We start from the raw sequence: 24,630 nt of genomic DNA, 5'->3' as shown, positions 1-24,630 counted from the left end.
CGCGGCTGCTGAGCCTCTCTCACAGACGCGGTCCCTTTTCGTCTTTTTTTTAGTTATTATTTTTTTTATATTGCTGCTTTTATGTCCCTTTTTCTTTATGTTTTTTCCCCATTCTCTCTCTTCTCCCCAAAGACTCAGAGGGTGGCCGCACTGCCCCGGCCTTGAGCGGGGACCAAGCGCTGTGCCCACGGCAGACACCTGCCCTGTCTCCGCACCCCGCACGTATCCTGAGCGTGCTTTTATTTTTGTTATTATCTTTCTGTGCCAAGGAAAAATTAAAGATCATTTCCTTAATGGAGCTTCTGTGGAGGTGAAGGCTTTGCAGTGCTGCTCAGTCCCTGTAACAGCTTCCATCGCATTAATGTTTTATGGGATCCGAGACAGAGCTGTAAGAACACACACTGCCAGGGGAGCTCTTTCTTAACGTATTAATAAAGCCGGATCTTTAAAAATAGCACTGCCCCCGCGCGCAGGCACCCCCCGTGCCCCCAACGAGCCCGGATGAGGCAGGTTCGTAGAGTCACGGGTGGTGTTCTTTTAATTTGCTGTCCTCCATCCTCTCCTTCTCTCCCTCTGCCCTCTCTCTCTCTCTCTTTTTGCATTAACAAGATCCTTCAATCCAACCCGCTTGGGGCTTTTAATATTCCAGGCGCAGCAGATCCGAGGCGAGCGCAGCTCCACGCTCACAGCCGGGTACCAGCACTGCGGGCAGACGCTGCGCGGGGGCGGCCCACGGGCGCCGCTCGGGGATAGCGGGGGCTGCGGGCGGGGATGCGGCACGGGGATACCTCTCTGTCCCCCGCCCAGGTGAGGGTCCGGGGGGTGGGCCAGACCTGGGGGGTGCAGAGGGAGCCCCCCGGCCGAGTGCTGGGGTGGGTGGGTGAGGGAGAACGCCGGGGGGACCAACAGCGGGGGGGTGAAGCAGAGGAGCTAAAAGCGCGCACACACTCACACACACACAAAGCCACAAGACACGACAACAAAAACTCAAAAATCATTAAATGTTATAATTAAAAATAAAATAAAAACACCAACGAATAGGGATAGTGGAAGAGAAAGGCAGCTTTCAGTGGCTTCCAATGAGATGTAAATATATTCATTACAGTGTTATCCCACTGATGAAAACAGATAAACTTTTTTCGTAGGTCAGAAGAGTATTTTTCAATTAATTTTCATATTTATGGATAATTATAATGACCTACGGATTGCCAAGAAACGTGCAGGTGTGAAAGAGGTGTGCGGGATGAGCACATTTCCATGTATGTGTCCAAAAGTGTTCAGACCCCTCATTAAACTTTGCTGACAAGACGGTGCTGTGTGCCGAGGTGTGAACTGCCCTCTCCTCTCTGCTCTGCGGCTCTCCCTTCCGCCCCGTTGCAGCCCTCGGGTGTGCGGCTGAAAATACCGCGCGGCAGCAGCACCGGGTGTGTTCTGCTAGGGAAAGAAAAGAAAAAGAAGAAAAAAAGAAAGAATAAGAAAAAGATAAAAGGAAAATAAACGTGGTTGTGTAGAGGGGCCGGGTTCCATCCACCAGTTCCCGCTGACTCGCCTGTGACCTACAGTACGCTGCTCTGAAGCCCACTCCTTGGTTTGAAACCAAATGCTCTCATGTCCTGCTGTCTCTCGGGGATGCACGGTCTCTCCGCGCCCCTCATCGCCCCCTCCGCCGACAGAGAGCAAAGCGGGGGTCAGTGGGGGACAGAGCCCACTCCAGCCCCGAGTGCAGCAGCCCGCAAAGTGCCCTTACCCACTCAGCTGTCCGCCCCCTGCCCAAAGAGTCCTCTGTCCTCCATCAAACAAATATTTGGAAATACCCCTAAATGGAGGGTCGAGCCCAGCGGGGGCAGGGGGCGCGGGGTCAGCCCTGCTCTCCCCGGCCGTGCTTAGGGCAGGGCTGCTGTCGGGCAGCGTATAAGTGGAGAGGAGGGGGTGTGGGGAGTGCGATGCTCCCTCTTGCCTCCTCCACCTGAGGTTCAGGAGGCTCCGAGACACCACTCCCGCTCCCACAGGGGTCAGGGCCGCTGCCCCGGGGCCCTACGCCCACTTCAGGTTTGGGGATCGGGGCCTCTGCCTCTGGCAGCGATAGAGGTGTCAGCGAGGGGGTTCCAGGTGCCCGGGGCGAGGAGGGGCCTGCTGAGCCATGCCTCAGGGTCACTCTGAGGGACAGCAGAAGTGATAACAACAGATAAAGTGGAATCCACCATTGCTTTTCATGTCACGCAAGTGGAACACGCCTGGCTGGCTGGATGGAGAAGCTCCTTTTAAGCAGACGGACAGTGCTCTCCGGATTTTATTTTCTTCCTTTTTTAAAAAAAAATTATTATTACTGTTCCGTTTTCTCACTCAAATTACCCGCGGCGTATAGCAGTCAGCCGTCCCTTCTGCACAACACCCGAGAAAAGCGGATCCCTGCGACCGCAGGGGGGAGGCGGCCCCTGTTTGCGGCCAGGACGGACTCACGGCCGGCGGGCGGACCGTCCCTTCAGTTGTGACCGCAGACCTCCCCAGGCTGTGTCCCTCCCGTGTGTGTGCGCAGCTGCCACAGGCACTGCCGGAATGCTTCCTCCGGCTTCGTGGAGCGCCTTGGCTACTCTAAGCGCTCATTTTTAGGTCTCAAATTATCAGCTTTGAGGTGGGTGAGGGTTTGATTTGCCTTTATTGTGAGTGAAATTTTTGTTTTCGGGTGGGTTGTTTTTGGTTGTTGTTGTTCTTTTTTCTTTCTTTCTTCCTTTCTTTCTCTTTCATTCCCAGACCTCCATCCCGTCCCCTCCACGCCTTATTGAGGTAGTGGTGAGTGCCCGCTACCTTTCCCCACTTCCCTTCCAGTTTCTTTCCACCTTAGAAAGCCGTGACCCCCCACTAAACGTGTTAATACATTTCTCAAGCCCCCTCCTACAACTGGTCCCACTGTCACTGGTATTGATATGATTTTTTTTTACAAACAACTTGCCCTCACCCCTAAGGTTTTCCCCATTGTGTCGGGGCTGCCGAGGATGGTCGTTCTGCGGCGATACGGGAATCCAGCAGGAACCACAAGCAGGAAAATGCCACAGGGCACAGAGTACGGCCACGAGCGAATCTGCTGGTTCCCCCGCGCTGTGACGTGGGGATCCCTCCTGGAGAGGCGTTCTCCAGGAGAGTGGAGAGAAGAGAGAGAGGAAAATGGGCAAAAAAGGGGGGGAGGGGGGAAGAGGAAGGGAGGAGGTGAGAGAGGGGGGAGATGTGAGAGTGCAATTGGAAACTAATAAAACTCTTGTTAAAGTGCTTACTCAGGATCCATGGCGTCACCAGGTCCTTTGCTCGCGAAGCCAAAGAGTTTTATTCCTAAATGAGTTAAAGAGCCATTTACCTCTGTCGTGTTCTATTCATCAAGCCACAAGTCGAGAGTCTCTAACATGAAACTATTTGTTTGCTTACACAACCAGCTGGGTGCAATTTCACGTCTGAGATATCTATCTGAAAGCGCCTCTCATTTATTATCCTTCCTTGTCAGCGAATCCATTTTCCAACTTTCCCCCCACCCCCTCGCCCCTTCCCCATTCATCGCAAGCTCCGGCCTTAAACGGTCCCCTGAATTTTTCGGTACCTACACCCCCCTCCCCTCCCATCGGCGCACAGAGCCGGGGAAAGGCTTCAAGCCGCAAAACCCAGAGAGCTTTGACCGAGCTGCTCCCTGTCCCCATTTCTCCCTCTCCCCGCAGGCCTGGTTGCAGCAGAACGGCTTTTTCCCCTTTTCCATTTTGGTCGGACTTCACCAGGAGATAGATGCAAGGAGAGTGCAGTGGGAAGGGCCGAAACCACTGCGGGGACCCTGCCCGGCCTCAGCCCGGCCTCGGTGGTCCCGGCTCTGCGGGGGCCGCGGAGTGGAGGGGGCGGACTCGGAGCCGGGTGGGAGAGGGAGCGAGGAGGGACTTCGGGGTCTTTTCTGCCACCCCACGTGGTTCCCACCAGAAATACAAAGACGCTACGAGCAACGGGCCAGGCCGGGCTTCAGATGTAATTGCGAGGAAAGAAAACAATTAACAAAAGGGGCAGTGGGAAACTGTATCTCCCCTCCTTCCCTTTACCCCCAGTTTTGAAAAGTCGAGATAATGTGAGCAGTGTCTCCATCTGGGCGCTCTGGCCAACAAGAGACCACTGTCAGCGATGGCCGTATAGCAGCGCACGTACATCTCCTCCTCAGAGCCCTCCGTCCTGCTTGAAGTCATGGATCAAACCCACAACCACAGGCCACGACATCTCGCCAGTTGCTACAAAAATAAGAAATAAAAGGAAGGAAGGATGGGTTGGGAAGCGAGGCAGGCGGGCTGCGGGAAGGTGCTGCGTGCTGCGGGCCGGGAGCCGTCCCATTGTCCTGGGCTCAGAAGACCCCCTCTGCCCGCAGGGCTCGGAGCTGCCCACGACGTCTCACTACCCCGAACCCCGGAAGCCCCGGCACCGGCTTCGGGTCCGCAGTCGATCCCCACGCAAACGTCCACGTCTGTTCGGGTCACAGCATGTTGCTTCAACCCAGGAAAGCGCAGAGGCGCCTGGGGCCCTGCCGACGGCCATCGCTCCCTCCCCGCCGTCCCTAGGCTCCCCAGGGGGCCATCAGTCCCTCTTTTTTTGGTGTTTTGTTTCACCGTTACTCAGCCGCTATGCGCGCTACGGGACGGGGCCCACGCATGACTCCATGCAAGGACAGGCAGATCCCCGCTTTCGTTCTACTCCGGTCTTTTTTTCCTCCCTCGGGCTATCTTGGGGGATCAGATCTCTTCTGAAGGTCTGCACCCGCTCTGCACAAAGAGACAGAAGAGAAGGGGTTGGGACTCGGCTCCGAAGGCCGAAGAGCTCTTTAAACCTCCGGGCTGCAGCCGCACCGCCGCTCTGAGCGGTGCTTCAGGGGCCAGAGAGCCGCGCAACTCCCGGCACAGCGCTGCGGCTCCGTGGAGCGATAAATAACTCCGCTCAGGTACTTTTTCTTTCAGGGAGTCGCACAAATTGGCCCGTGTTGACAGATGTTTGTCACTTAGTAACTTCTTTCCAAGTTTTTTTTTTCTTTTTTTTTTTTCTTTTTTTCTTTTTTCCCCTCCCTCTTCCCTCCTCTAAGCCTTCTTCCGAGCCCGCTTTGTTGTTTTAAAATATGCATGTCTCTCAGGAATGCGAGTCACGAGTCCAAACTTCGTGTCCAACCTCCCACAAGAAATGATCCTTTTATAGGGAACCCGATATGTCTCAATCTGCACTTCACTCAAAGCCGCTGTATACGGGGCGCCGCTCCCTGCGCGCAAATCACCGCGCCGGAGCGCATTTCCAACCCCCCCCTCCTCCCCCCCTAAAAAAACAAAACAAAACAAAACAAAAAAAAGACCACAAAAACCAAAAAACAAAAACCCCACGCATGGCTCCCGGGAAGGGAACACAGTTCCCATGGTATGGCGAGAGGGGAGTGCAGCCTGGAGGAAGGCAAAAATATATAAGAAAGGGAAAATAAGGGGAAAAAAAAGGAGAAAGTTTTATTGCCGCGCGAGCCGCTCAGGGCCTTCGCAAGCAGTGGGTTTGCCAAGGACGTGCCCCTGCGCAGCTCCGGGTGCGTGGGGAGACGACGTCAGATCGTGGCGTGAGGAGGAGAGATGGAGGAGCAGAGCCCAGCTTCGGGGAAAGGGTAAGTGACCTTCGCATAACGTAGGACGGGGTGCGCCGGGCTCAGCCGGCAGCCAAAGTTTGCAGCGAGGGGCGAACAATGGCGAGGGGGCGGCGGGGTGCGTGGGACGGGATGGGGGGTTCGGGAACTGTAACCCTCGCGGGACGGGGATGGGATAGGGACGGGGACAGACGAGAGGGAACGGCGGTGCCCACGCGGAAATGTACGTGGGGAAAATAAAATAAAATCCGAGGGAAAGGGGAGGAGGGAGGGAGAGAGAAACTTCTCAAGTGATGAGAAACAGATGAGCTCTGCCTGGGTCACGCTCGCTGCAGGGCCGATGCGCAGTGACGTCAGCGGCCGCACACCCTATAGTCGTCAGAGCGCGGGGCGAGGAGAGGGGCCTCCCCCACCTCCCCACCCCCTCCTTCCCCCCCTTTCCTCCTCTTCCTCCCCCTCCCTTCGACCGGGAGCCGCTGTCAGCGGTGGGGCCGAGCCCGAGGAGTCCCCAGCCGGCGCCGTTCTGCCCCGCGGTGCGCGAAGCGGCCGGCAGAAGTACCCACAGATATTACCGAGCAGATAGTTCGGACCAGGAGACCCCATCCCCAGGGCCTCGGCTCCGCTCCGTAGTGTTTTGTTGCCATTATGGTCCGTGCCGGCATGGGTCCCTCCGGTAACCCATCTTTTTTTTTTTCCCATTTGAAGCATTTAATTTCAAAGCCATTCGCATAGGACATGCGCCCCCCCCGCCCCGCTAATGGCACTGCCGCCCGTGTCGCTACATGTGTGCGCGGATCAATAATTCATGGCCGTATTTATTCTACGTGTTTGATAAATAATATTCTGTTTGTTAAACCTCCATTGAGCGCGGTGATGGCAAACATCACCCAGCGATGAATACTGCATACGTTTAATTACGATGCCCACTCACCGCACTCCCACGCATCCAAAGCGCCAGTCACACGGAGAGAGAGATTTCGCTGCGGAGAGGGACAACCCCATCCCCGCAGAGCCCCAGCCATGGAGGGAGGCGCTTCGGGGGCACTCCCGGCAGCGCCGCGCTCGTTACGGTGACCGCGTCCCACCGCGGAGCCCTGCGCCTCCGCGTAGAGCGTGGCCCAGGTGTCCCGCGCAGGTGCGTGTGCCGCGCGAGCTCTTTCTTTTGTGGAAACTCTTAAAATACATATGTATAAAATACATGCTGCCGAAATCACAGAGGTTGGGTTCTCTGCTGTGACCGTATCTCGACTGTGCCGAGGATGATCCGCCTCAACCACGGCGCAAAGCTCAGAGGAGAGACGCTCCGGGTGCTCTCCAGCGTTACACGTGTGCGTGGCCGCAGAGCGGTGCCTAGAAAAATTAACATCTGTTTCCCGAAAGTAAAGTGCTCCACGTGGCTCCTTACGAACGCTTCCCTCGGTTTAAAGAGAAATATGTGGAGATAAACTGGCATCCATATGCATATCATATTGGTAATGGTTTTAGGCTCCGGAGGTAGCTATTCATTGCATAAGCCATTTAGAACTGACGTTTTGAAAGCTTCTTAACCTCAGACATCCCTGCATCTTAAAGAAGGATTCCCAACGATGTTATTTAAAGAGGAATTTGCTGTAATTTAATTGCACATCAAGAGGGAATGGCACGGTCCTGGACGCGGAGCCCACCTACGCTACATCCCGCGGCGCTCCCACGCGCGTCCCTCCGCTGAGCTGCGCCCACCGCCACCCTTAGCCATTCTCACAGTGACAGGTCGGACCCTGCGGGACTGCCGCCCCTCAGGCAGCCGAAGGGACCCCCGCTTTCTTCCCCCTCCCCCCACAAATGGGCCTTCCTCCCCCCCTTGCCTTTTCCAGTGAGAACTGTCACGATATGGGGGATGCGGACCCCCGCGGGGCTCTGAGAATAGGGTGGGTCCCAGCTGCACCCCCGCCTTGGGCCGGGGCACGGAGGGTCAATGTGGCAATCCCGAGGGGGACCCAGGGGAGACCCCCCAGCCCCGGGCCTGAGCTGCGGGGACTTTGCATACGGGGGTGTCCTGGGCGGGATTCCCTGTGTCCGTGTGTGCGTTCTGCGTGGGTGTGGAAGGGTAGGGGGACCCAAGCAGTCAGATCCTCTCTGAGTCACAGGGAGCTTCTTTCCTTTTCATTTTCTTTTTGCATTTCTTTTTTTTTATTATTATTCTATTTTTTTCTTTTTCCTTCACACCCCCTCCCCCCCTTCCCCCCTCCCTCTTCTTTTTCTTTTCCTTTCCCCCCCCCCTTTTTTTTTTCTTTTTCTTTTTCCCTCCCCGAAGGCCATAGAATCGCTGCCCACATAGATACACGGACCCCCAGCCCTCCCATTCTGTACCTTGAAGGGGCGGTTCGTGCTCTCTGCCTGGGCAAAGGGTTGTCAGGGAACTGCCATGTGCAGTTCTGGGAAAGAAAAAAAGCACAAACCCACAGTTCTGTCTTGGTTGGTAAAATCATTAAAATATGTGAAGTGACGTGAAGTTTGATATATGTGAACATAGCGAACAGAGCCTGCGAGGAGGGTCCCACTTTAGGACAGGGTCTTTATTTAAGGTTGTTGTATTTGCAGGGGAAAAGAAAAGGAAAAAAAGAAAGGGAAAAAAAAAAAAAGTGTTCCACTATATACACAGATAACAAAACGTGTCACATCTTCACTTATTGCCGGAACAGAGCCGTGCCCTCATCTGAACGCATCCAAACACCTCCGAAGTGATTATTGGATTCCTCTCTGATAAATCAGTTTGTGAAACCGAACCGGGAGCACACAGACAAAAAGGTGTGTGTGCGTGGGGGTGGGGGGGAGCGGATGGGGGAGAGAAAAAAGAAGGGAAGAGAGAGGATAGGGAGCTCTGCTCGCACGGCGTCCATCCCTCGTTGCACCTTCCCAGCACAGCGGCAGTGCCCCTCCGCTCGTTCTCCTTCCGAAGGAGCTTTCGTTGGTGGCAGCGGTACGTGCCTTGAAATAAGCGGTTTGCACTTGGGGTGAGGAAGGGGGAAACATTAGGAAACCCAGCCCATATTTTCTATTATTGTTATTGTTGTTATTGCTATTATTAGTAGTATTATTCCCTCCCCCCAGATCAGATACTAGTACTTTTTTTATTTTTATTTTTATTTTTATTTTTTTTTTCATCGAGAATGTGGAATGAAGGACGCAAAGATGGTGTATTGGTGAAAGGAAGAAAGTGGCCTTTTAAAGAGAACTAAAGGAAACCAAAATGCAGACAAAGTGCACCGTAAAGGCTGCTTCAAAGTGCGGTGTGATCCCTCAGTGCAGCCACCTCGCAGGTTTTGTGATGGGGAGAGCACTGCTCAGAGGTGTGGGTAACACTGTTTTTCCCTTCGATAATTATAGATACGTGTCACAGACTCTTTGCAAAAAGCCAGGAGACAGCAGAGACCCTTTACTGCTGCAAACGAAGGAAGAGTCAACGCCATTAAAAAAAATAATGAAGGAGAACCCACCCATACCTGCGTGCTGCAGGGTGCGGCGGTCCCCGCCCCACCGCCGTGCCCCGTGCCCATCTCCCGACCCTGGCTGTGCTGCATCACAAGTCCGCACAAGCGACGGAGCGATAAATCCTACAAAAAATAAGACAGATCTCTTCATCGATGTGTAATAAAGTTAAAGGACATTGTTTTGTCAGACAAGCGCTAAGTAGAAAATAAATCTTTGGGTCTGGGGAAACAAAACGCAGTGCTGTTGGCATGTGTGTAAATTTACTTTTAAAAGCAATAAATCAATGTTAAATTAAACAGCTGGGTTCCTATCTCGGAGAATGGTCCGCGGTGAAGGAAACCTCGGCGGAGCCCACTCCCTGTCCCGGCCGCATCCCCGCGGGCCGGCGGGCACCCACTGGGGGACACCCAGACATGGGGCAACCATCTGGGGGGGCACCCGACCGGGAGGCGCTCAGCCGGGGCGGGACCTGCCCCAATCCTTGGGGCCCCGCCGAGCCGCTCCCGCTGCCTTGCGCCGGGGTTAAGCAGAGTAACCCGCCGAAACTGCTCAATGCTGGCATTATCCGAGCGCTAATTTCATCATTTCTGCATCAGGAGGCAGAGGCACGGCACGCAGCGCGCTGCTCTGCCTGTGGCTGGGATTTAATGGGAACTGCCTGTCTGCGGGGTGGCCGCGAGGGGTGCGAGGAAATGGGGTGCACCTGGTATGCTGTATGAGGTGCGATCCTTCTGGTGCTGAGAGAAGGAGAGAAAGGAGGGGTGACATAACAGGGAGAGTAGAAAGAAAGGAAGAAAAGAAAGGGAGAAAGGAGGAGAGAAAAAGAATGTGAAAAGAGAAAATAAATATGAGGACAGGAAAGGGAGAAAGGAAAACTGAAAGGGAGAAAAAGGAAGAGAGGAAGAAAAGAAGGAAAATAGGAGAGAGAGAGAGAGAGAAACAGAAAGAAAGAAAGAAGAAAGAAAGAAAGAAAGAAAGAAAGAAAGAAAGAAAGAAAGAAAGAAAGAAAGAAAGAAAGAAAGAAAGAAAGAAAGAAAGAAAGAAAGAAAGAAAGAAAGAAAGAAAGAAAGAAAGAAAGAAAGAAAGAAAGAAAGAAAGAAAGAAAAAGAAGGAAGGAAGGAAGGAAGGAAGGAAGGAAGGAAGGAAGGAAGGAAGGAAGGAAGGAAGGAAGGAAGGAAGGAAGGAAGGAAGGAAGGAAGGAAGGAAGGAAGGAAGGAAGGAAGGAAGGAAGGAAGGAAGGAAGGAAGGAAGGAAGGAAGGAAGGAAGGAAGGAAGGAAGGAAGGAAGGAAGGAAGGAAGGAAGGAAGGAAGGAAGGAAGGAAGGAAGGAAGGAAGGAAGGAAGGAAGGAAGGAAGGAAGGAAGGAAGGAAGGAAGGAAGGAAGGAAGGAAGGAAGGAAGGAAGGAAGGAAGGAAGAGAGAAAGAAAAAAGGAAAGAAAGAAAGGAGAACGGAGCTGAAGAGACGCGAAGTAACGATACAGCACTCTGGTGTAGGCACAACGAGAATCAATACGTTATTAAATGCCCCGAACAACAAAAGCAATATTGCTGAGCAGAAAACAACTTGGTTTTCTGTTAGAGAATGCTTGTGTCTGACTGAGAAATCTGAAGTTATCGAGTAAAATTTTAGAAGGACTGAGAATAAAGGTATTTGAGTGCATTGGCTTTCACTGGTGTTACTCATTCTCTCCCAAGCACTGGGTCTAAGGCTCGGACAGAGGATTCGCAGTGACCACAGCAGCGCGCTGTCCCCCGCCCCCTTCCCTCTGTATGCGTGCTGCTCGCTTTATTTTTCCAGAAATAAAGCAAACGAGGAGCTGGAACATTCTTTCTTTCTTTCTTTCTTTCTTCTTCTTCTTTTAATTTTTTAAAATATATATATATATATTTATTTATAATATATATATTATCCCACGAGGTCCCTTCAAGTTTCAGAGAAATAAAAGGTGACCCTTGGTGGGATGGACACCACAGCGGACATCTCACCCGCTCTGCCTTTGTTTTGCTCTCTTAGAAAGGAGGATCCCAACACACGGTAAAGTTGGACGCAGTGTTAGTTTGTTTGCAGCTAAGGGCATCTTGGTCCCCAAGTTCCACCCCGGGATCTGCAGTCAGGTAACAGTCACAGCAATACGTTCAGCTCATCACAGACAGCTTTGGCCATTCGTCTGCATTCTGAATACTTCACGCATAAGCAGGACCAAGCTTGTTGCATTTTGCTGCACTTATTTCTATTTCCCATCACAGCAGAGTCCCGAAGGTCGGTCAACACCGCTCAGGTGCACTCTGCGCATCTCCTCCTCGCTGAAACGAGCGAAGAGAGGAGCATGCGATCGGGGAGTTAATTAGGAAAGATGGAGAAATAGATTATCCTAATAAACAGGAGAACAAATGAAGGACAAAGAACTGAGTGGTCCCCTCGGATGATAAACGGAGCTGCCCCCGAGCCTCCCCCGACGTCTGCGGCGTCCGAGTGGTGGAGGAAATGCGGGGGCCTCTGCGTTTTCTCCGCTCTTTGCTCGGCGTTCGGCTCCGCGCTCGGTTCCGCACCCGCTCCGCGCCGCCGAGCCGCTTCCCGGGGCCGGGGCTAGGTGGCGCTCCGCCCCGCGGGACCGCAGCTCCGCGCCCGCGGCCGCGCAAAGGCCGCGCGGTGCCCTGGTGGGAGGGAGCCGGCACCCACGCGTGTTCGCGGCACCGCGCGTGGGGTCCGCGCAAAAGGGACCGGGTTGTGCCCGTGGTCACCAAGGGTATGGGGAAGTTGCACCGCAGGTGGGAATAGGAGCGCGTGGTATGGAGTTTCACTCTGTCATTATCCGATCAAAGCAATTACGATGCTTTTAAAGTTTAAGTGTCATCAGAGTGAATGCGGCCTTTGGTCCCTTCAGGGCTTTCTGTGGGTGTCTGAGGGCTTTTCCCCACCATAACTGGTAACACCCTCGATAGGCATGTACAGCCTTCAGCACTGGGAACAAGGGAGCACCTCCCAGATCCCTTCCAGGGCTCCATCGTAATTTTGTGTTTAAAGAGCAACCGGCAGTTCTGTGCAGGAGTGCTCCTTTTTGCAGAACAAATCTCAGAAAGGTTACCATGAGAGAGAAAACCAACAGAGCCCTAACTAATGAGTTGGACCACCGGGCTTTAGCTACCACCCGAGCTTTATCACTTGGGCTGGGCGGTCTCCACTACCTGCATTGGTCCCGCCGTACCCGAGGTAAAGTTGCCTATGGGAGGGAAAAAAACAGAAGCAGCACACCCCGGGAGCGCTCCTGCAGGGGGGCACTGGGGTTGTAGTGCCCAGTGCGCACCTGAGCTCTTTTCCCCAGAAACGTGGCATCTCCATCCCATCGGGATGAATCCGAAGGAGAGCGAATGTCCCCACTGGGAAGCCTCAATGGAGATTTTGGGTCGGATGATTCGGACTCGGTGCCGTGAGATTTCCCACCCCAATAGGTGTTGGGCTCTGACTAGGAGGCGCTGAAAACCTAAGGCGGAAAATTTACAACTTGATCGGCTCCAAACCACACACACCAAAAGAATCTGCTACTGTTGCAAACATATGTTAAGGATTAAGTTCAGCAAATTGCTGTAGCTTTGCAAGGTTGAGAGCTGATAATGAAAACTCGGGCGCTGAAGAGTTTGGATTTTGTTCTAACTGCTGTTGCTAAAATGCCAACAAATCCTCTGTACCTTTCTGCACAAAAGCAGCCCGAATCCCCTCACTCGGCTGCGGGGAGCCCCGCCAGCCGCCCACCCGGGCCGGGATTCGTTCGGTGCACGAAGTGCCGCGAGTTGCCGAACGTCCCAGCGCCGAGGGTCCCAGGCGGGACAGACATTGCCCCGCGTCCAGGCGTCCCGGGACCCTGGATTTGTTTTTTGTCCCCTCTCTCCTCCTCGGTGCAAACCCTTGGGGCAAAGTTATCTGTCCTCCCCTGCCTTGCACTGAGGAAGATAGCTGCTGTGGGAAGGAAGTCTGTATTCGAGCTTTTCCCTCACCCCCCCATGCTTGCCTCCTCTCGTCTCCCCGTGCCGTCCCCGTACCCACGCCGGTCCCGGACGGAGCTGAGCGTCACTGCAGGGACGGAGCTACTGCCGCGGCGCGCCCAGGATCGCGCTGACGGCTGTCGGCCCGGCCCTGGGGTGAGGCTGGGGTGTCAGTGGGCATCGAGCTGAGGGGAGCAAAAGGGGGATCGTCCTTCTCATCGCGAGCAGACGGAGCTGGTGCGACATTGATAAATGGGAGTAAGGGCGACAAGTCTCTAACGAAGATTTTGGAAGGTTACGGGAAGAGGAGTGGAGAGAGAAGAGGGGGTCTGGGACTCCCCCTCGGGCTGGGGAGGATTTGTTTCATATCAGAGAGAAAGGGGAAAAAAAAGTCTTCAGGAAAGCAAGTAAAATAGACTCCCCCTTATTCTTAGAGGAAACTCTTCTCCCCGGGCAGAGAGGAAGCTGGGGGGAGAAATACGCATCTGAGCATGGACAGTATGGGGACAGTGCAGGGCGGTACGGGACTACGGCTGATGTCACAGCCCCGTGGCATGGACTGAGCTCTGTGGAGGGTGAGGGAGTAATAGGGACCCTAAAATAGCAATAATAAAAATAGAAGGAAACAACCACAAGAAAATTTAACTATCGATGCTTGGGACACAAACCGCAAAAGCTGGGGTGGATTCAAACGAAACTTCAGCACCCGCATTTGCTGTCAGAATTCTTGGGGAGCACAGGACGTGGTGGGGGCCGGGGGATTTTTCCTGACCATGGCAAAGGATTAGTGAGAGCCAAAGCTCTTTCCATGTTCCCTTAATATAGATTCAAATTTTTATATTCTGTATTTATAATGACAGAAATGTAAGATGAAAGAAGAAAAAGAAAATAATAATGAAAAATAAATTAAATGGAAAATAATACCATTCCAGATGGACATTCAGAGCTACAAAATGTTCAAGCCTTTGGTTTGTGTGGTGTAGCCCGTGGTGAGGGTTGCTCCCCCGTTGGGCAAAGCGCCGCTCGGGGGGAATAGGGCAGGGGGCTGCTCGGACTCCCCTCTCCGTAGCAGCGCTGGTGGCGTGAGTGGGGCCGGGCAGCGCCATGGGGACGAGGGCAGCCAGAACAGCACCCTCCAAGCACACGAGGAAGGCGAGCCCCTGGGCCGCCGGGCGGTTCACGTAAAAAACGGATTCCCGGTCCCGGTCCTGGAGGTGTCCCGGGACGGGAGCGCAGAGGCCCGGGCTCTCCCCGGGGTCCATCCCTGCGGCCAGGTGTGGAGCCGGAGGACAGGATCTCGGTGCCATCCCGGATTCGAAGTCTCATAGCAGCAGAGAGTCGGGGTGCACTCGAGAGGGCCGGTAGCAGTGTCACAGGCATTGAACTTTTCTCTCTTATTGTCCTTTTCTCATTTTCCCTCAGTGAAGCGTGCCCAGAGAGCCCCCGTTCCAAACCTCTCCCACCGAGGCAGCGCAAGGGGCTCTCAGGTGGGGGATCCTACCCTCCCCCTTGTTCGAAACGTATCTCTCCTGGGGGTCTCGGCTAGCAGGGATCCCGCCGAGCCCTTTCCCCACCCCCCTGGACGGATCCCGGTGCAGCAGCGGCGTCCGCAGCCCGTGGCCGTGCCGCCGCGGTGGCGCTGTCCATGGTGCTGGGTCCGCCCGAGCGCCGCGGACACCTCGGAGCTCCGAGGGGGCGGCGGGGGGCCCGCACCTGGGCAACGCGGGTGGGGTGTGGGATGCGTGGGTTTAACCCGCGTGGAAAGCGGTGTTGGGTGAAGGTGACACAGCCAACTCCACCGGTGTCTCGGAGGTTCGGGTAGTACCCACGGCTCGCGATACTTCCCAGGGAGAGGGTGGGCAGAAGCGGCAAAGGAAACGATTTTGCATTCAAGTAATTTGTATTGCTATAATGGTTATTAAAAATAAATAAATAAGGTGCACTTAAAGAGCGATAGGACTTGAAAATTTCCCACCCAGCTTTTGTCCCAGGATCAAATCAAATCCCTTCAGTAAATGAGTGACAGAGCTCAGTGGGAGCGAAGGTAGAAGTTACAACGTGTGAGAAAGACACCGAGAGCGGCTGGCCGAAGCTCTGTGCGGAGAGTCGCATACCTATGGCACTGCCACTCTCTGTGCAGCACCACGCAGAGCTGCGGGACTCGGCCCACCACCGGGGAGGGGAGGTTATCTCCGCTCTCGCCAGTGGCAGAGGGCTCTTCAAGTACGGCGCTTTAAACAAACAAACAAAAAGCCCCAAACAAAACAAGCAAAATCTACCACCAACAAAAACAACAACAACGATTCAGTATTTGGAGGGTTAGAATTAAAAAGAGAGGGCGTAAAAGGCTCTCGGGAGTGGGGAGATACGTGTTTGGGTCATTCATCTGATTATGTCCGAGATGGCAGCTTTAAAGAGGGAGTTTGAAGGCAGAGCTTTGGAGACAGCTCTTTGCCAGGCAGTAGGGGATTAGGTGGGGCTTGAGCAAAGGGAAACGGGAACCACAAAAGAGGACGGCCCGGGCGTTCCTGGCTAGGGGTCAGTTCTCCCCGTGCCGCACTTCGCGAGCAATAACAGCTATTGTCTGCGCAGGGACAAACCCTCCCGCAGACCAGTCCTCGGGTGCGTCCCTGTGTGCTGAGCCTGGCGGAAGGGTGCTGGGCAGCATTCAGGTAGACCGCTTCGGCCGTGGGCCTGGCGGATCGCGACCCGCGACCCAGGGCTGGGCGACCCGCGGTCCCACGTGGGCTCTGCGAGAGGCGGAGCGGGACATACAGTGAGACAGCTCCGCGCAGGGCAGCCGCGGCTGCGGCGCGATGCTCTCCCCGGCACTGATCTCATCTCATTCCCCACTAGTATTTCAGGCCGGGAGAAGCTTTCGGGGTTACGTTCACGCAAAATCTCGAGGCCTCTTGGTATAGCCAGTGCTGCTGCCCTGAGGGTCGGGACGCGGAGCTTCCACGTGCAGGACGCGGGGCGAGCAAAGAGTGGTGCTGAGAGGGGTCCCTCCCCAACGTGCCTCCCCGGCAGGAGTCACAGCGTGGAGAGCAGAGCCTCAGTTTATGAGCAAAGTTAAACTGGGGCGGCACGTCTCCGAGGATTCACAGCTCACCTTCACGTCTGAGAGGTCCTCAGGAAGTGTGAATGAATACATTTATGAATACACTTTTTTTTTTTTTTTTTTTTTTTTTTTTTTAAAATAATCTCCGAACGATTACCCAGCACTTCCCATCACGCAGGCTGCTGCCGGGGGAGGGCTCCGCCGCTGCCCGCTTCCCATCATAGTAGCCCTTCCTCCCCCGTCTGCACCAGGAGAAAAGCTCGCAGGGTGCGCGCCACAGCTGCGGGAACCGCAGTGAACGCTGCGGCGCGGCAACAGCTCTCTTCGGGCTTATATGTCCGTGTCCGACTCCCACATCTTCACACGGGGCCAGGAGGGAGAGCGCTCGTGAGGAATAAAGGTGCTCGGAACGAGTGGAACTGCGCCCATCTGCCAGTGCGGGCTCGGAGATCATCTGCGTCTTCCCATTTGGCCACCTTTTTGTTTTTGCCACCATAGAAATGACAGTACTTAGGACGGCGAAATGCGGAGATGCAGTAAAGCTGCTTGTCTGAATCCACTTTGAAGTAATAATGCTGTTGGTCCGAAATCCAGATCTGCCCGTTAATCTCTGGGTTTGCCTTCAAACGGAATTCAGATACAAAGAGCTTGGAAAGATTTTGCGTCTATTCAAGAGGCACAAAATCTTTAATTTTCTGAGGAGCAAAAACTCCCCAAGAAACTTCATATAGCTCCTTGGGTTTTGCTTAGCATACGTGATAAAACATTGATTGTCGCAGTCTGGTGACCCATGAAATTTGGGGGTTAGTTTTCTCTTCAGACCAGAGCATATAATTATGCAAATAAAGAGCTGTCACCGATCTAGTGAAATACTCACAAACACACGCAATCCGAAATGGAACAGAAATGTGAAAATTTGTGGCATGGCGATGGTGCAATGACAAATGACAGACCCTCCCAACTTTCTCGAGAAGTGCACATTTCACACTTTGTCGACACAATGCGGGCGCGTACCGAGGCGCGCACACCCGTCCCTGCAGCATCCGCGTGCCCACAGCTGCGTGCACAGACACACGCGCATCCCTCGACCCGCGAGATGCAGCGCTGTCCGAAGGCGCACGTTTCTGGCATCTCGTTTCGGGTTTGGCTGTGCCGAGCACGGTGCATCGTGTGGCTTCGCTCAGCCTTATCTGTGACGCTTCCTTTTGTACTTCTGAATGAAATACCTAAAGGGGGAAAGACAACAGCCGGTGGTATTTGTGGTACTTCTCGGGGGCAGGGGAGAAATGTTCTTTCCCACGAAAAGTCGCATCTTTTGACCGAGTCCTGGAGAACTGCACCGTGATGGCTGCAGCCGATGTGCAGCAATGGGCGCACGATGCAAATGAGGGGTTGATTTGCCGTCCCCCCACCCCCCTCCCATTTAATTTTCCGCAGTCCCGCTGTGTTTGGGGGTCCACATGGGGCCGGTGGCTGCTTTCCTGGAGGAGTATTTTCCTCGCTCCCCTCCCTAGCGAGGAGATGCAGCTCTCGTCGGCCCATAGCAGGGAGCCGCTCTGTTACAAAGCACTGTGCAGAACCCATCCCACTATACAGATATATTTATATATTTTTAATTTCCCCCCATACCCTGAAGTCCCACAGAGCATGCACATGCTGTGCACACCACGCCCGATGTCCTGAAGTCCCCCCGTGATGCAGCGTGAACAGGCTCAAGACCTCGGCTGCTAAAGACATCACCGCCTGAGACGGGCGATGATCAACTTTAAAAAACATCGATCCGAATGAACCAGCTAAATACACTTTTCCCTTCTCCTGAGTGCTTGAGAGACTCTCACCGTCCTCTGACCGTGGGCGTGCAGACAACGGTGAGCCTTCCCATCCCCCCTTCCCCGCAGTGCCCCCATCCCGCACCCAGGCATCCCCTACGGCCAGAGCAGAGCTGCCCGCCTCTTCTAGCCTGCCCTGCCAGGTCCCCTCCCCCGCGCCCCCGGAAATCCACGAAGCTTCTCCCCAGGCTCCACCCGGTTTATTATGACTAACATTTTATTTAGATGATCGACTGAAGGGCAGGGAGCCGGTCAGGCGCTACACTCAGTTGTTTCCCACTCATTCGAGGGGTGGGGGTCGATGCAAAGCCCCCCCCGGAAAGGTGCAGTGCAAGGGGCAACCCCAGGCACTCCAGCCCCGGTCGGGCCCACCGTTTTCTTGTGGAAGGGCGCGGAGCTCGGCGCTGGGACGGAGAAGCATGAGCTGCAATGAGGGAATCTTTATTTTTGGTCGTGGGGGGCTCGCTGTGCTTTACAGATCCTTGTGGAAGCACAAGCCAGGCGAAGGCACGGTAAGGAAAAGCCGTAAGAACCGGGCAAATGTTACAAGTAGAAAAATTGGTACACTTAATTTCTTAGCGACACTTAGAAAAAGAAATTAATTCTCGCGATGTTTGGCAACTCGTCCCTCCACTGGCGTCGGGCGGCGGCTGGGAGATAAACTTCCCCGGCCTTCCGCTCCTCCTCCTCCTCGGAACGCAGAAGATGCTCTTCCCCTCCACATCCCTAAGGGAAGCGGGCCGAGCCCCACTCCCTACCTCCCCTCGCCGCAAGTCCCCGTGGGAATCTGCAGCGCAAAACCCGCACAGGCTGACAACGAAAAATCGAGGTTCTCCTAGAATCACAGCAGCGCAGAACCACTCCGGCTCAAAACTGGGACTCCCAGTGAGCCCTCCAGGGGCACACCCCCAGACCCCGCACACCCCCAAACCCGGCACACCCTCAGACCCCGCCCCCAGGTGCGGGAGCATCATAGGGGAGGGTCCCAAATTCCCGGGCAGCGCGGTGAGTTTCACCTCCCCATCGCTAACCACATCAGAAGCGAGGTGGGCATAGCCACTGCAGAAAAGATCACTTCAATTTAGCATCATCAAACCTAAAAGAGCTTAATTAGCGTGCTCACAGGCCGGGCACGCCGTCGGGCATGTCGTGCAGCTGATGCAGTGCAGAGCGGCACCCAGCACAGAGGGAGCTGTGGAGTGGGCGGGGGTACACACCAGTGGCAAAGTCCTTAGAAACCCAGCGTGTTAAAAAGGAAGCATTTTTGCATTTAGAAATAAACAGGAAAACGTGGCCTTTCCCCGCCAGCCCCCCCACCCCCCCCTTTTTTTTCCCTGTCATATTTCACAGTGTGATCCAGGCAGTTAATGAATAGCCACTTTTTTAAGTGGAGCTTTCAAAAGGAAGATAAGATCCACACATAATGCCATTGATCCGGCAGGTGGAGAAAATCTCTAGAACAAAGGGGCTTTTCCATAAATCTGGACCAAACTTCTCTGACCCTCCTACCAGCAGAAAATGAAAGACTGAAGAGCTGATCCCACTTGGTCGCCAGAAAGAGAAGACTACCGGATCTAGAAACACAGCCCCGGCAGGGCTATGTCAGGGCAATTAGAGCTGCACCATGCTGCACTGTGCAGTACCACTGTCAGCCTTAATCTGCGCGTTGATGGGCAGCACGAAATCCAAGTTACAGCCCACAGGAAGCACAGCCAGTGAACCCATATTGCTTTGACAGTTGCACTCATCTAGAAATAATGCAAAACGTTATTTAGATGTATACATCACGACCCTGTGCTCTAGGAAGAAAACAATCTAATGAGGGGCTGGGAGACTCCTTGCAGAGAGCGAGCAGCAAAGAGACTTCCCCCCCCCCTCCTTCCTTTTACAATTCTTCGTATTTTATCCTATTGGAGCGCCGTGTTGGCGTTGGCTTCACTGAGCTATTCTTTGCTTCCATAGCTTCACTGAAGAACTTGAAAATGGATGGAAAACTCTTCCAGGAAGTCAGTTCATGACGCTCTGTACCTGCAAAACAAAGTCACAGCATGAGTCACTTCATGGTGGCCTGGGCATTGCAGCAAACCTGCACTGCAGCCATAGACGTATGGCGCACAGTGGTCAGGTTTCGCTTGTGTCAGAATGGCAGGAGCCCAGAGGAATGTCTGTCCAGGGAACACACAATACCCCATGATGTTTGGCTCCATGGAAGCACCTTTTCTATCCAGCTGGGAAGAACTGGTGTACTTAGTTCTGTACCTTTTTTGTTTTTCACAGTTTTCAGCTTGATACACACGTATTAGCCAAAACAGAAACCAGACTTCAGCAACAATAACTGCAAGGCAGTGATGCTTCCTTCCTCAATAAGACCAAACCTGACAGGTGGGCAGAAAGTGAGTGCCATTCCACTCCTCCCTCTGAATCCCATTCAGCTGTACCCTTTCATTTGCTGGCTATTTCTACTGCTTTACAAGTGTTTCCTTGCATGTGTGCATTCGCTTGACTTATAAAAACAAACAGTGAAATGCCCTAAATCAGCCCAAGAGAAGTGCTCACCTTCCCACAGAGCTGAGCACTGGGGAAGTGTTGGGATCTCTTCCTGGAGACCCCAATTATGTGGAGATGCTGCCTGGAAGTCTCTGGATCCCAGGCCTCTGTTTGATACTTTAACATTGTTAATGATAATTCTTTAGTCTGTAATAGTAGGTCATTGCTATGGTTACTCTACAATGGTGCAACACTTCACTTTCCCCTTCAGCTATTCGCTGAGACCCGGTAACCACATTTGTTGCCTAGCAACAGTTTTGTGACAGTACCACGATCTGGGGGTGACGACAAGGAAGGACGTGGTAGGCCAGCGGGGACAGCAGGCACAGTCCCTCGTCCTGCAGGACTCTTACCCGTGTCCCAGCACAGGACATGAGCCCTTGGCATGGCTGGTGTCACTGCGGTGCCTGAAGGCCTTCTGTGCTGTGTCGCCAGGCAGCGCCACATGTGTGTCACCTGCCGGTGCGGGTTTTATGGATGGACTGTATGCCAGAGTGCAGACAGACGGTGCTCCTGACAGACAGGTCCCCTCGCACACCTGTGTCACACACATGGAGCACAGTGCAGAGCCCCGCCAGGCACAAGGCCTCACAGATGGCTCCCCGGGCCCGCACCAACACCGAGCCGGCGCCATCGCCTGCCTGCAGCCATCCCCTTCTGTCCCTGTCGCATTCATGTGCATTAATATCTGCTGGATTCAATTAGGTGAAAATACAGGCAGTGAACATTATGCTTTTCTCTCTCTCTCTCTCTCTTTCTCTCTCTCTCTCTTTTTTTTAATCAACAACGTTCCTCCTTTGTGAAAGGGCCATCCAGAAACAAAGAGTGACAAAACAATAAGTTTCAGAAGCCTCCCCTTTCCCTTTCTCTGCCTTGCCTTCTCCCATGCACTCTCCTCATTTCCTCAAGAGAGATCAGGCTCACATTCACTGGTGTTACTGAAACTGATTAACCTAAAGCTTTCCTGTAGCAACCCCTCTCAACCCACCCCTCTCAAAAAACAATTCAAGCTTTGAATCTAGAGGGACTCAGTGATTCAGTGGTCTAAAGCAATTTTAACACTTCTTATTTTCTCCTTCCTAGTGACTATCTTACTGACAGATGAACAATTTCCCTGGTGATAAAATCACTACAATGGCTATTTAGTTTCTGGGATTATGATGATTCTTTGCTTGATTAATATTGCAACAAGAAAAGCTTGCCAAGTATCTGCCTTGGCCCTTTATAGTCATTTAAAGGTCAAATTTTGTCCTTACTTATTCACATTCAACTACTACTAAAGGGAGAGCCCTAAAAATTTAGCACTGCACAGACTGTGCATTTATGATTTATATACCAAAGGCCTGGGAAATCTGACAGAAGTGAGAGGAGTTATGTCCTTAGGGTGATGACAGATTTGGCCATAATGTTTTGCCAGAGGAAAAATATCACTGATGACTACAATCTCAATTGTGTATTTAGTAGTAGACAAATCTAAATTAAACAGACAAGAAGCCATCTATTTTTTGATGGAAAGAATTATTTGTGAGGGTCATATAATAAGAAGCTTCTGTACTACAGCTAAGATACTCAAAGGCATGTATCCTCATAATGCACACTAATTTCAACAGCTGTGATTATAAACTGCATAACTCAAAACACCACATCAAGCGATGGGTTGGAGAACAATGTATGGTGCTTTTATGGCATTTATTCTTGGAGAAATCTGAGGACTGTGGTGTAACAAAAAAAGTAGGCAAACTGCTACGTATGGCAGAAAGCTAGAACATCCCAAAATATGCTAGGGCTACTGCTGCAGAAGGACAAAATCCATTGATCTTGCTTCTCCCAGCCCCAAAGACACCCAGAGGGGGGTGCCAAAGGAATCACTTGGAGACCTGCAGATGTATGGGAGACAGTACTGGAGAAGCATCAGCAAGGCACAGTAAAAAAACACAGAAAGAGGGTTTGAGAGAGATACGACCTCCTGGCCTCTAGTGCCAGAGGATATAAGGAGAGATGGATTTGTGTTTTATCAAATGCAGGACATGGTCAGGGAAGAACTCTGAAAGTGGATCCAGCAATATGTGAGGTAACACAAGTGATGTAAAACAGTGAACAAGGTACAGAATCAATTTATACACTGCAAGAAAGAGACACTGACAATTAGAAATAATATGGACTTGACAAAACAGTTGTTAATACAAAAAATCAGGTAAGGGAATACTTGCTAGAATTTAATATACAAATCACCAGGTCTGGATGACATGCATCTGAAGGTCTTTAGAGAATCAGTTAATGAACTTGCTGAACTACTGGCAATTATTTCTGAGAATTCATGCACAATCAGGTAGGTACCAAAGGACTGAGATGGGGGGAGGAAAAAAACCAACATTGCTAATCTGAGAAAGGAAGAATTAAATGAAATTAGCACACATAATATTTATGTTTGAAAGCTATTAAAGCAAGAGATCTGAAAAAAAACAAAAACCAAAAAACAAACCACAAAAACCCTAAAACAAAAACCTGAAAAACAACCCTACCAAATAAACCAACAAAAAACATCCCCAACAAACCTGAAAGTACCTTTAGGGTAACAGAAGCCTTAGAACACAGCAGGCTCTGATTTAACAAGAACAAATAAGAACTAAATTCAACCAATTTACTGAATCACAAAAATTGGTGGGCAAAAGATCAATCAATTTCTGCATAGTTAATCTGACACTATGTGAGACAAACCTGAGGAATCACAAGTGATTATGACCTTCCCTCTCTGATAGGCTGCCATTGTCCTTGCCTCTTTTGCATCAATGTGCTTTGCTCCAGCAAGGCATTTTTGGGGCCATATCCAGCCCTACATGACTCATGGATGAGCTCTTCTGCAGGCATTCTGCAGCACTCAGCATGAGTGCACTGGTGATGCCTGTGCTGCTCTTGTGGTGACCACAGTTGTCAGATGGCCATGACACCCATGCAGGTCCAGGCTCTGCCTGTGGTGCTCCAGACAGCATCTCACCTCAGCAGCATCCCTCACCTCCTCACACGCTAGGGCTTCATGGTCTTGTGAGTAAGTGCTGTTACACGTCTTGGGAAGTAGTGAGAGCACTTGAGAAGGCAACTAATATATAGTGATGTGAGGTGGAAAATATTTCTATGGTGTCCCAGAGAGACTGGAATTAGGGACCAAGTCTTTTAAACATGGCTTTAGTGAGTGATCTGGAAAAAAATAATATATATATTTAACTGGATGAATTAAAAGATGACATGTTGAATAGGAGATACAGCAAAAAGAGGAGACAGAGAAAAAATTAATAATAAAAATAATACAATAGAAGGGGTTAAAATGGGTAGAAAAATGCCAAGGAGAAAAAAAAAACAACAAAGTTTGGATTGATGACTGCAGATGTGATTGGGTGTTGTGTCCAGGCGCATGGTGCACGCAGGCATGCAGCTATCCTTGCCATTTCTCTGCTTTGCTCCCACCCAGGAAAGGAGCACTGCTTGCCTGTGGGCTGCCATCACCGTCGCTTGCTCTGGCGCAGCGGCAAGTCGGTCACCAGCTGTGCAGCACAAAGGTGCCCCCCTGCCGTGCCTGCCCACTGCACGGCACAAAAACCTCCTCCTGCAGTGTTTAGAAGTGCACAGCACAATGGTGACTCCCCACAGGGACGACACGATGTGTGGGACAAAGGTTTCCCATGCTGCACAGGAGTAGAGAGACCTCGAGGCACGGCTCCGCACTGAGGCACGTCTGCAGAGAAAAGTTTCCAGGTTGAAAAGTTTCTCCACAGATATTAGCCACAACGCTGACCCAGGGTCTGATTCTTTAAGCAGCAGCTCAATACTTCAATGCCGCAGGCTTCAAAAAGCATTAAGGGTGCTCCACGCCTCAGGATTTACTCCCTGATGGAGGAGACAGCCTGGCCGTTCTCCATGAAGCACCTTGCACGGTGGTAGAAATGGATCCTATGCCAGCTGCCACTTCAGACCTTGTCCCCCACCACCACATCGCTTGCCTCTGTGCTTGTAGTGCCAGGCTTTGAAACACACCAGTGCAAAGAGCCTTATCAAAGCTCTCTCTGAATGTTTCAAAGGGTGAAAGGCAGTCTTCTGGGGCCGTTTGCACAAACAGCAGCAATT

General features: G+C 52.4%; 1 protein-coding gene and 2 long non-coding RNA genes across 12 annotated transcripts in view; 2 read left to right on the top strand and 1 right to left on the bottom strand.

Annotated features, from left to right (window-relative positions):
* The first annotated feature begins 2,422 nt into the window (after positions 1-2,422).
* LOC146753768 (uncharacterized) lies at positions 2,423-3,275 on the top strand. Its single transcript, XR_014939068.1, has 2 exons — positions 2,423-2,632; positions 2,964-3,275. It is a non-coding gene; the product is annotated as an uncharacterized LOC146753768 (long non-coding RNA).
* A 2,314-nt stretch (positions 3,276-5,589) lies between these two features.
* LOC107306490 (uncharacterized) lies at positions 5,590-9,390 on the top strand. 2 transcript variants are annotated; one of them, XR_014939067.1, is made up of 3 exons: positions 5,590-5,644; positions 8,305-8,410; positions 8,990-9,390. It is a non-coding gene; the product is annotated as an uncharacterized LOC107306490 (long non-coding RNA). The 2 variants fall into 2 exon arrangements; XR_001552142.3 differs by having other exon boundaries at positions 8,204-8,410.
* An 8,999-nt stretch (positions 9,391-18,389) lies between these two features.
* Positions 18,390-24,630, bottom strand: part of ARB2A (ARB2 cotranscriptional regulator A) — a 244,356-nt gene continuing 238,115 nt past the window's right edge. For all 9 annotated transcript variants that reach the window (XM_015849692.2, XM_015849696.2, XM_085527908.1 and 6 more), the window contains one exon: positions 18,390-19,992. In XM_015849692.2, the coding sequence (XP_015705178.2) occupies positions 19,850-19,992 (143 nt within the window). In that variant the 3' untranslated portion in view covers positions 18,390-19,849. The remainder of the gene's footprint in view (positions 19,993-24,630) is intronic.

The sequence above is a fragment of the Coturnix japonica genome, chromosome Z (assembly GCF_054131305.1).
Source record: "Coturnix japonica strain WE chromosome Z, WE-NBRP24, whole genome shotgun sequence".
NCBI classification, from domain to species: domain Eukaryota; kingdom Metazoa; phylum Chordata; class Aves; order Galliformes; family Phasianidae; genus Coturnix; species Coturnix japonica.
Note: the sequence above shows the minus strand (reverse complement) of the source record. Positions and strands in the feature narration are given on the sequence as shown.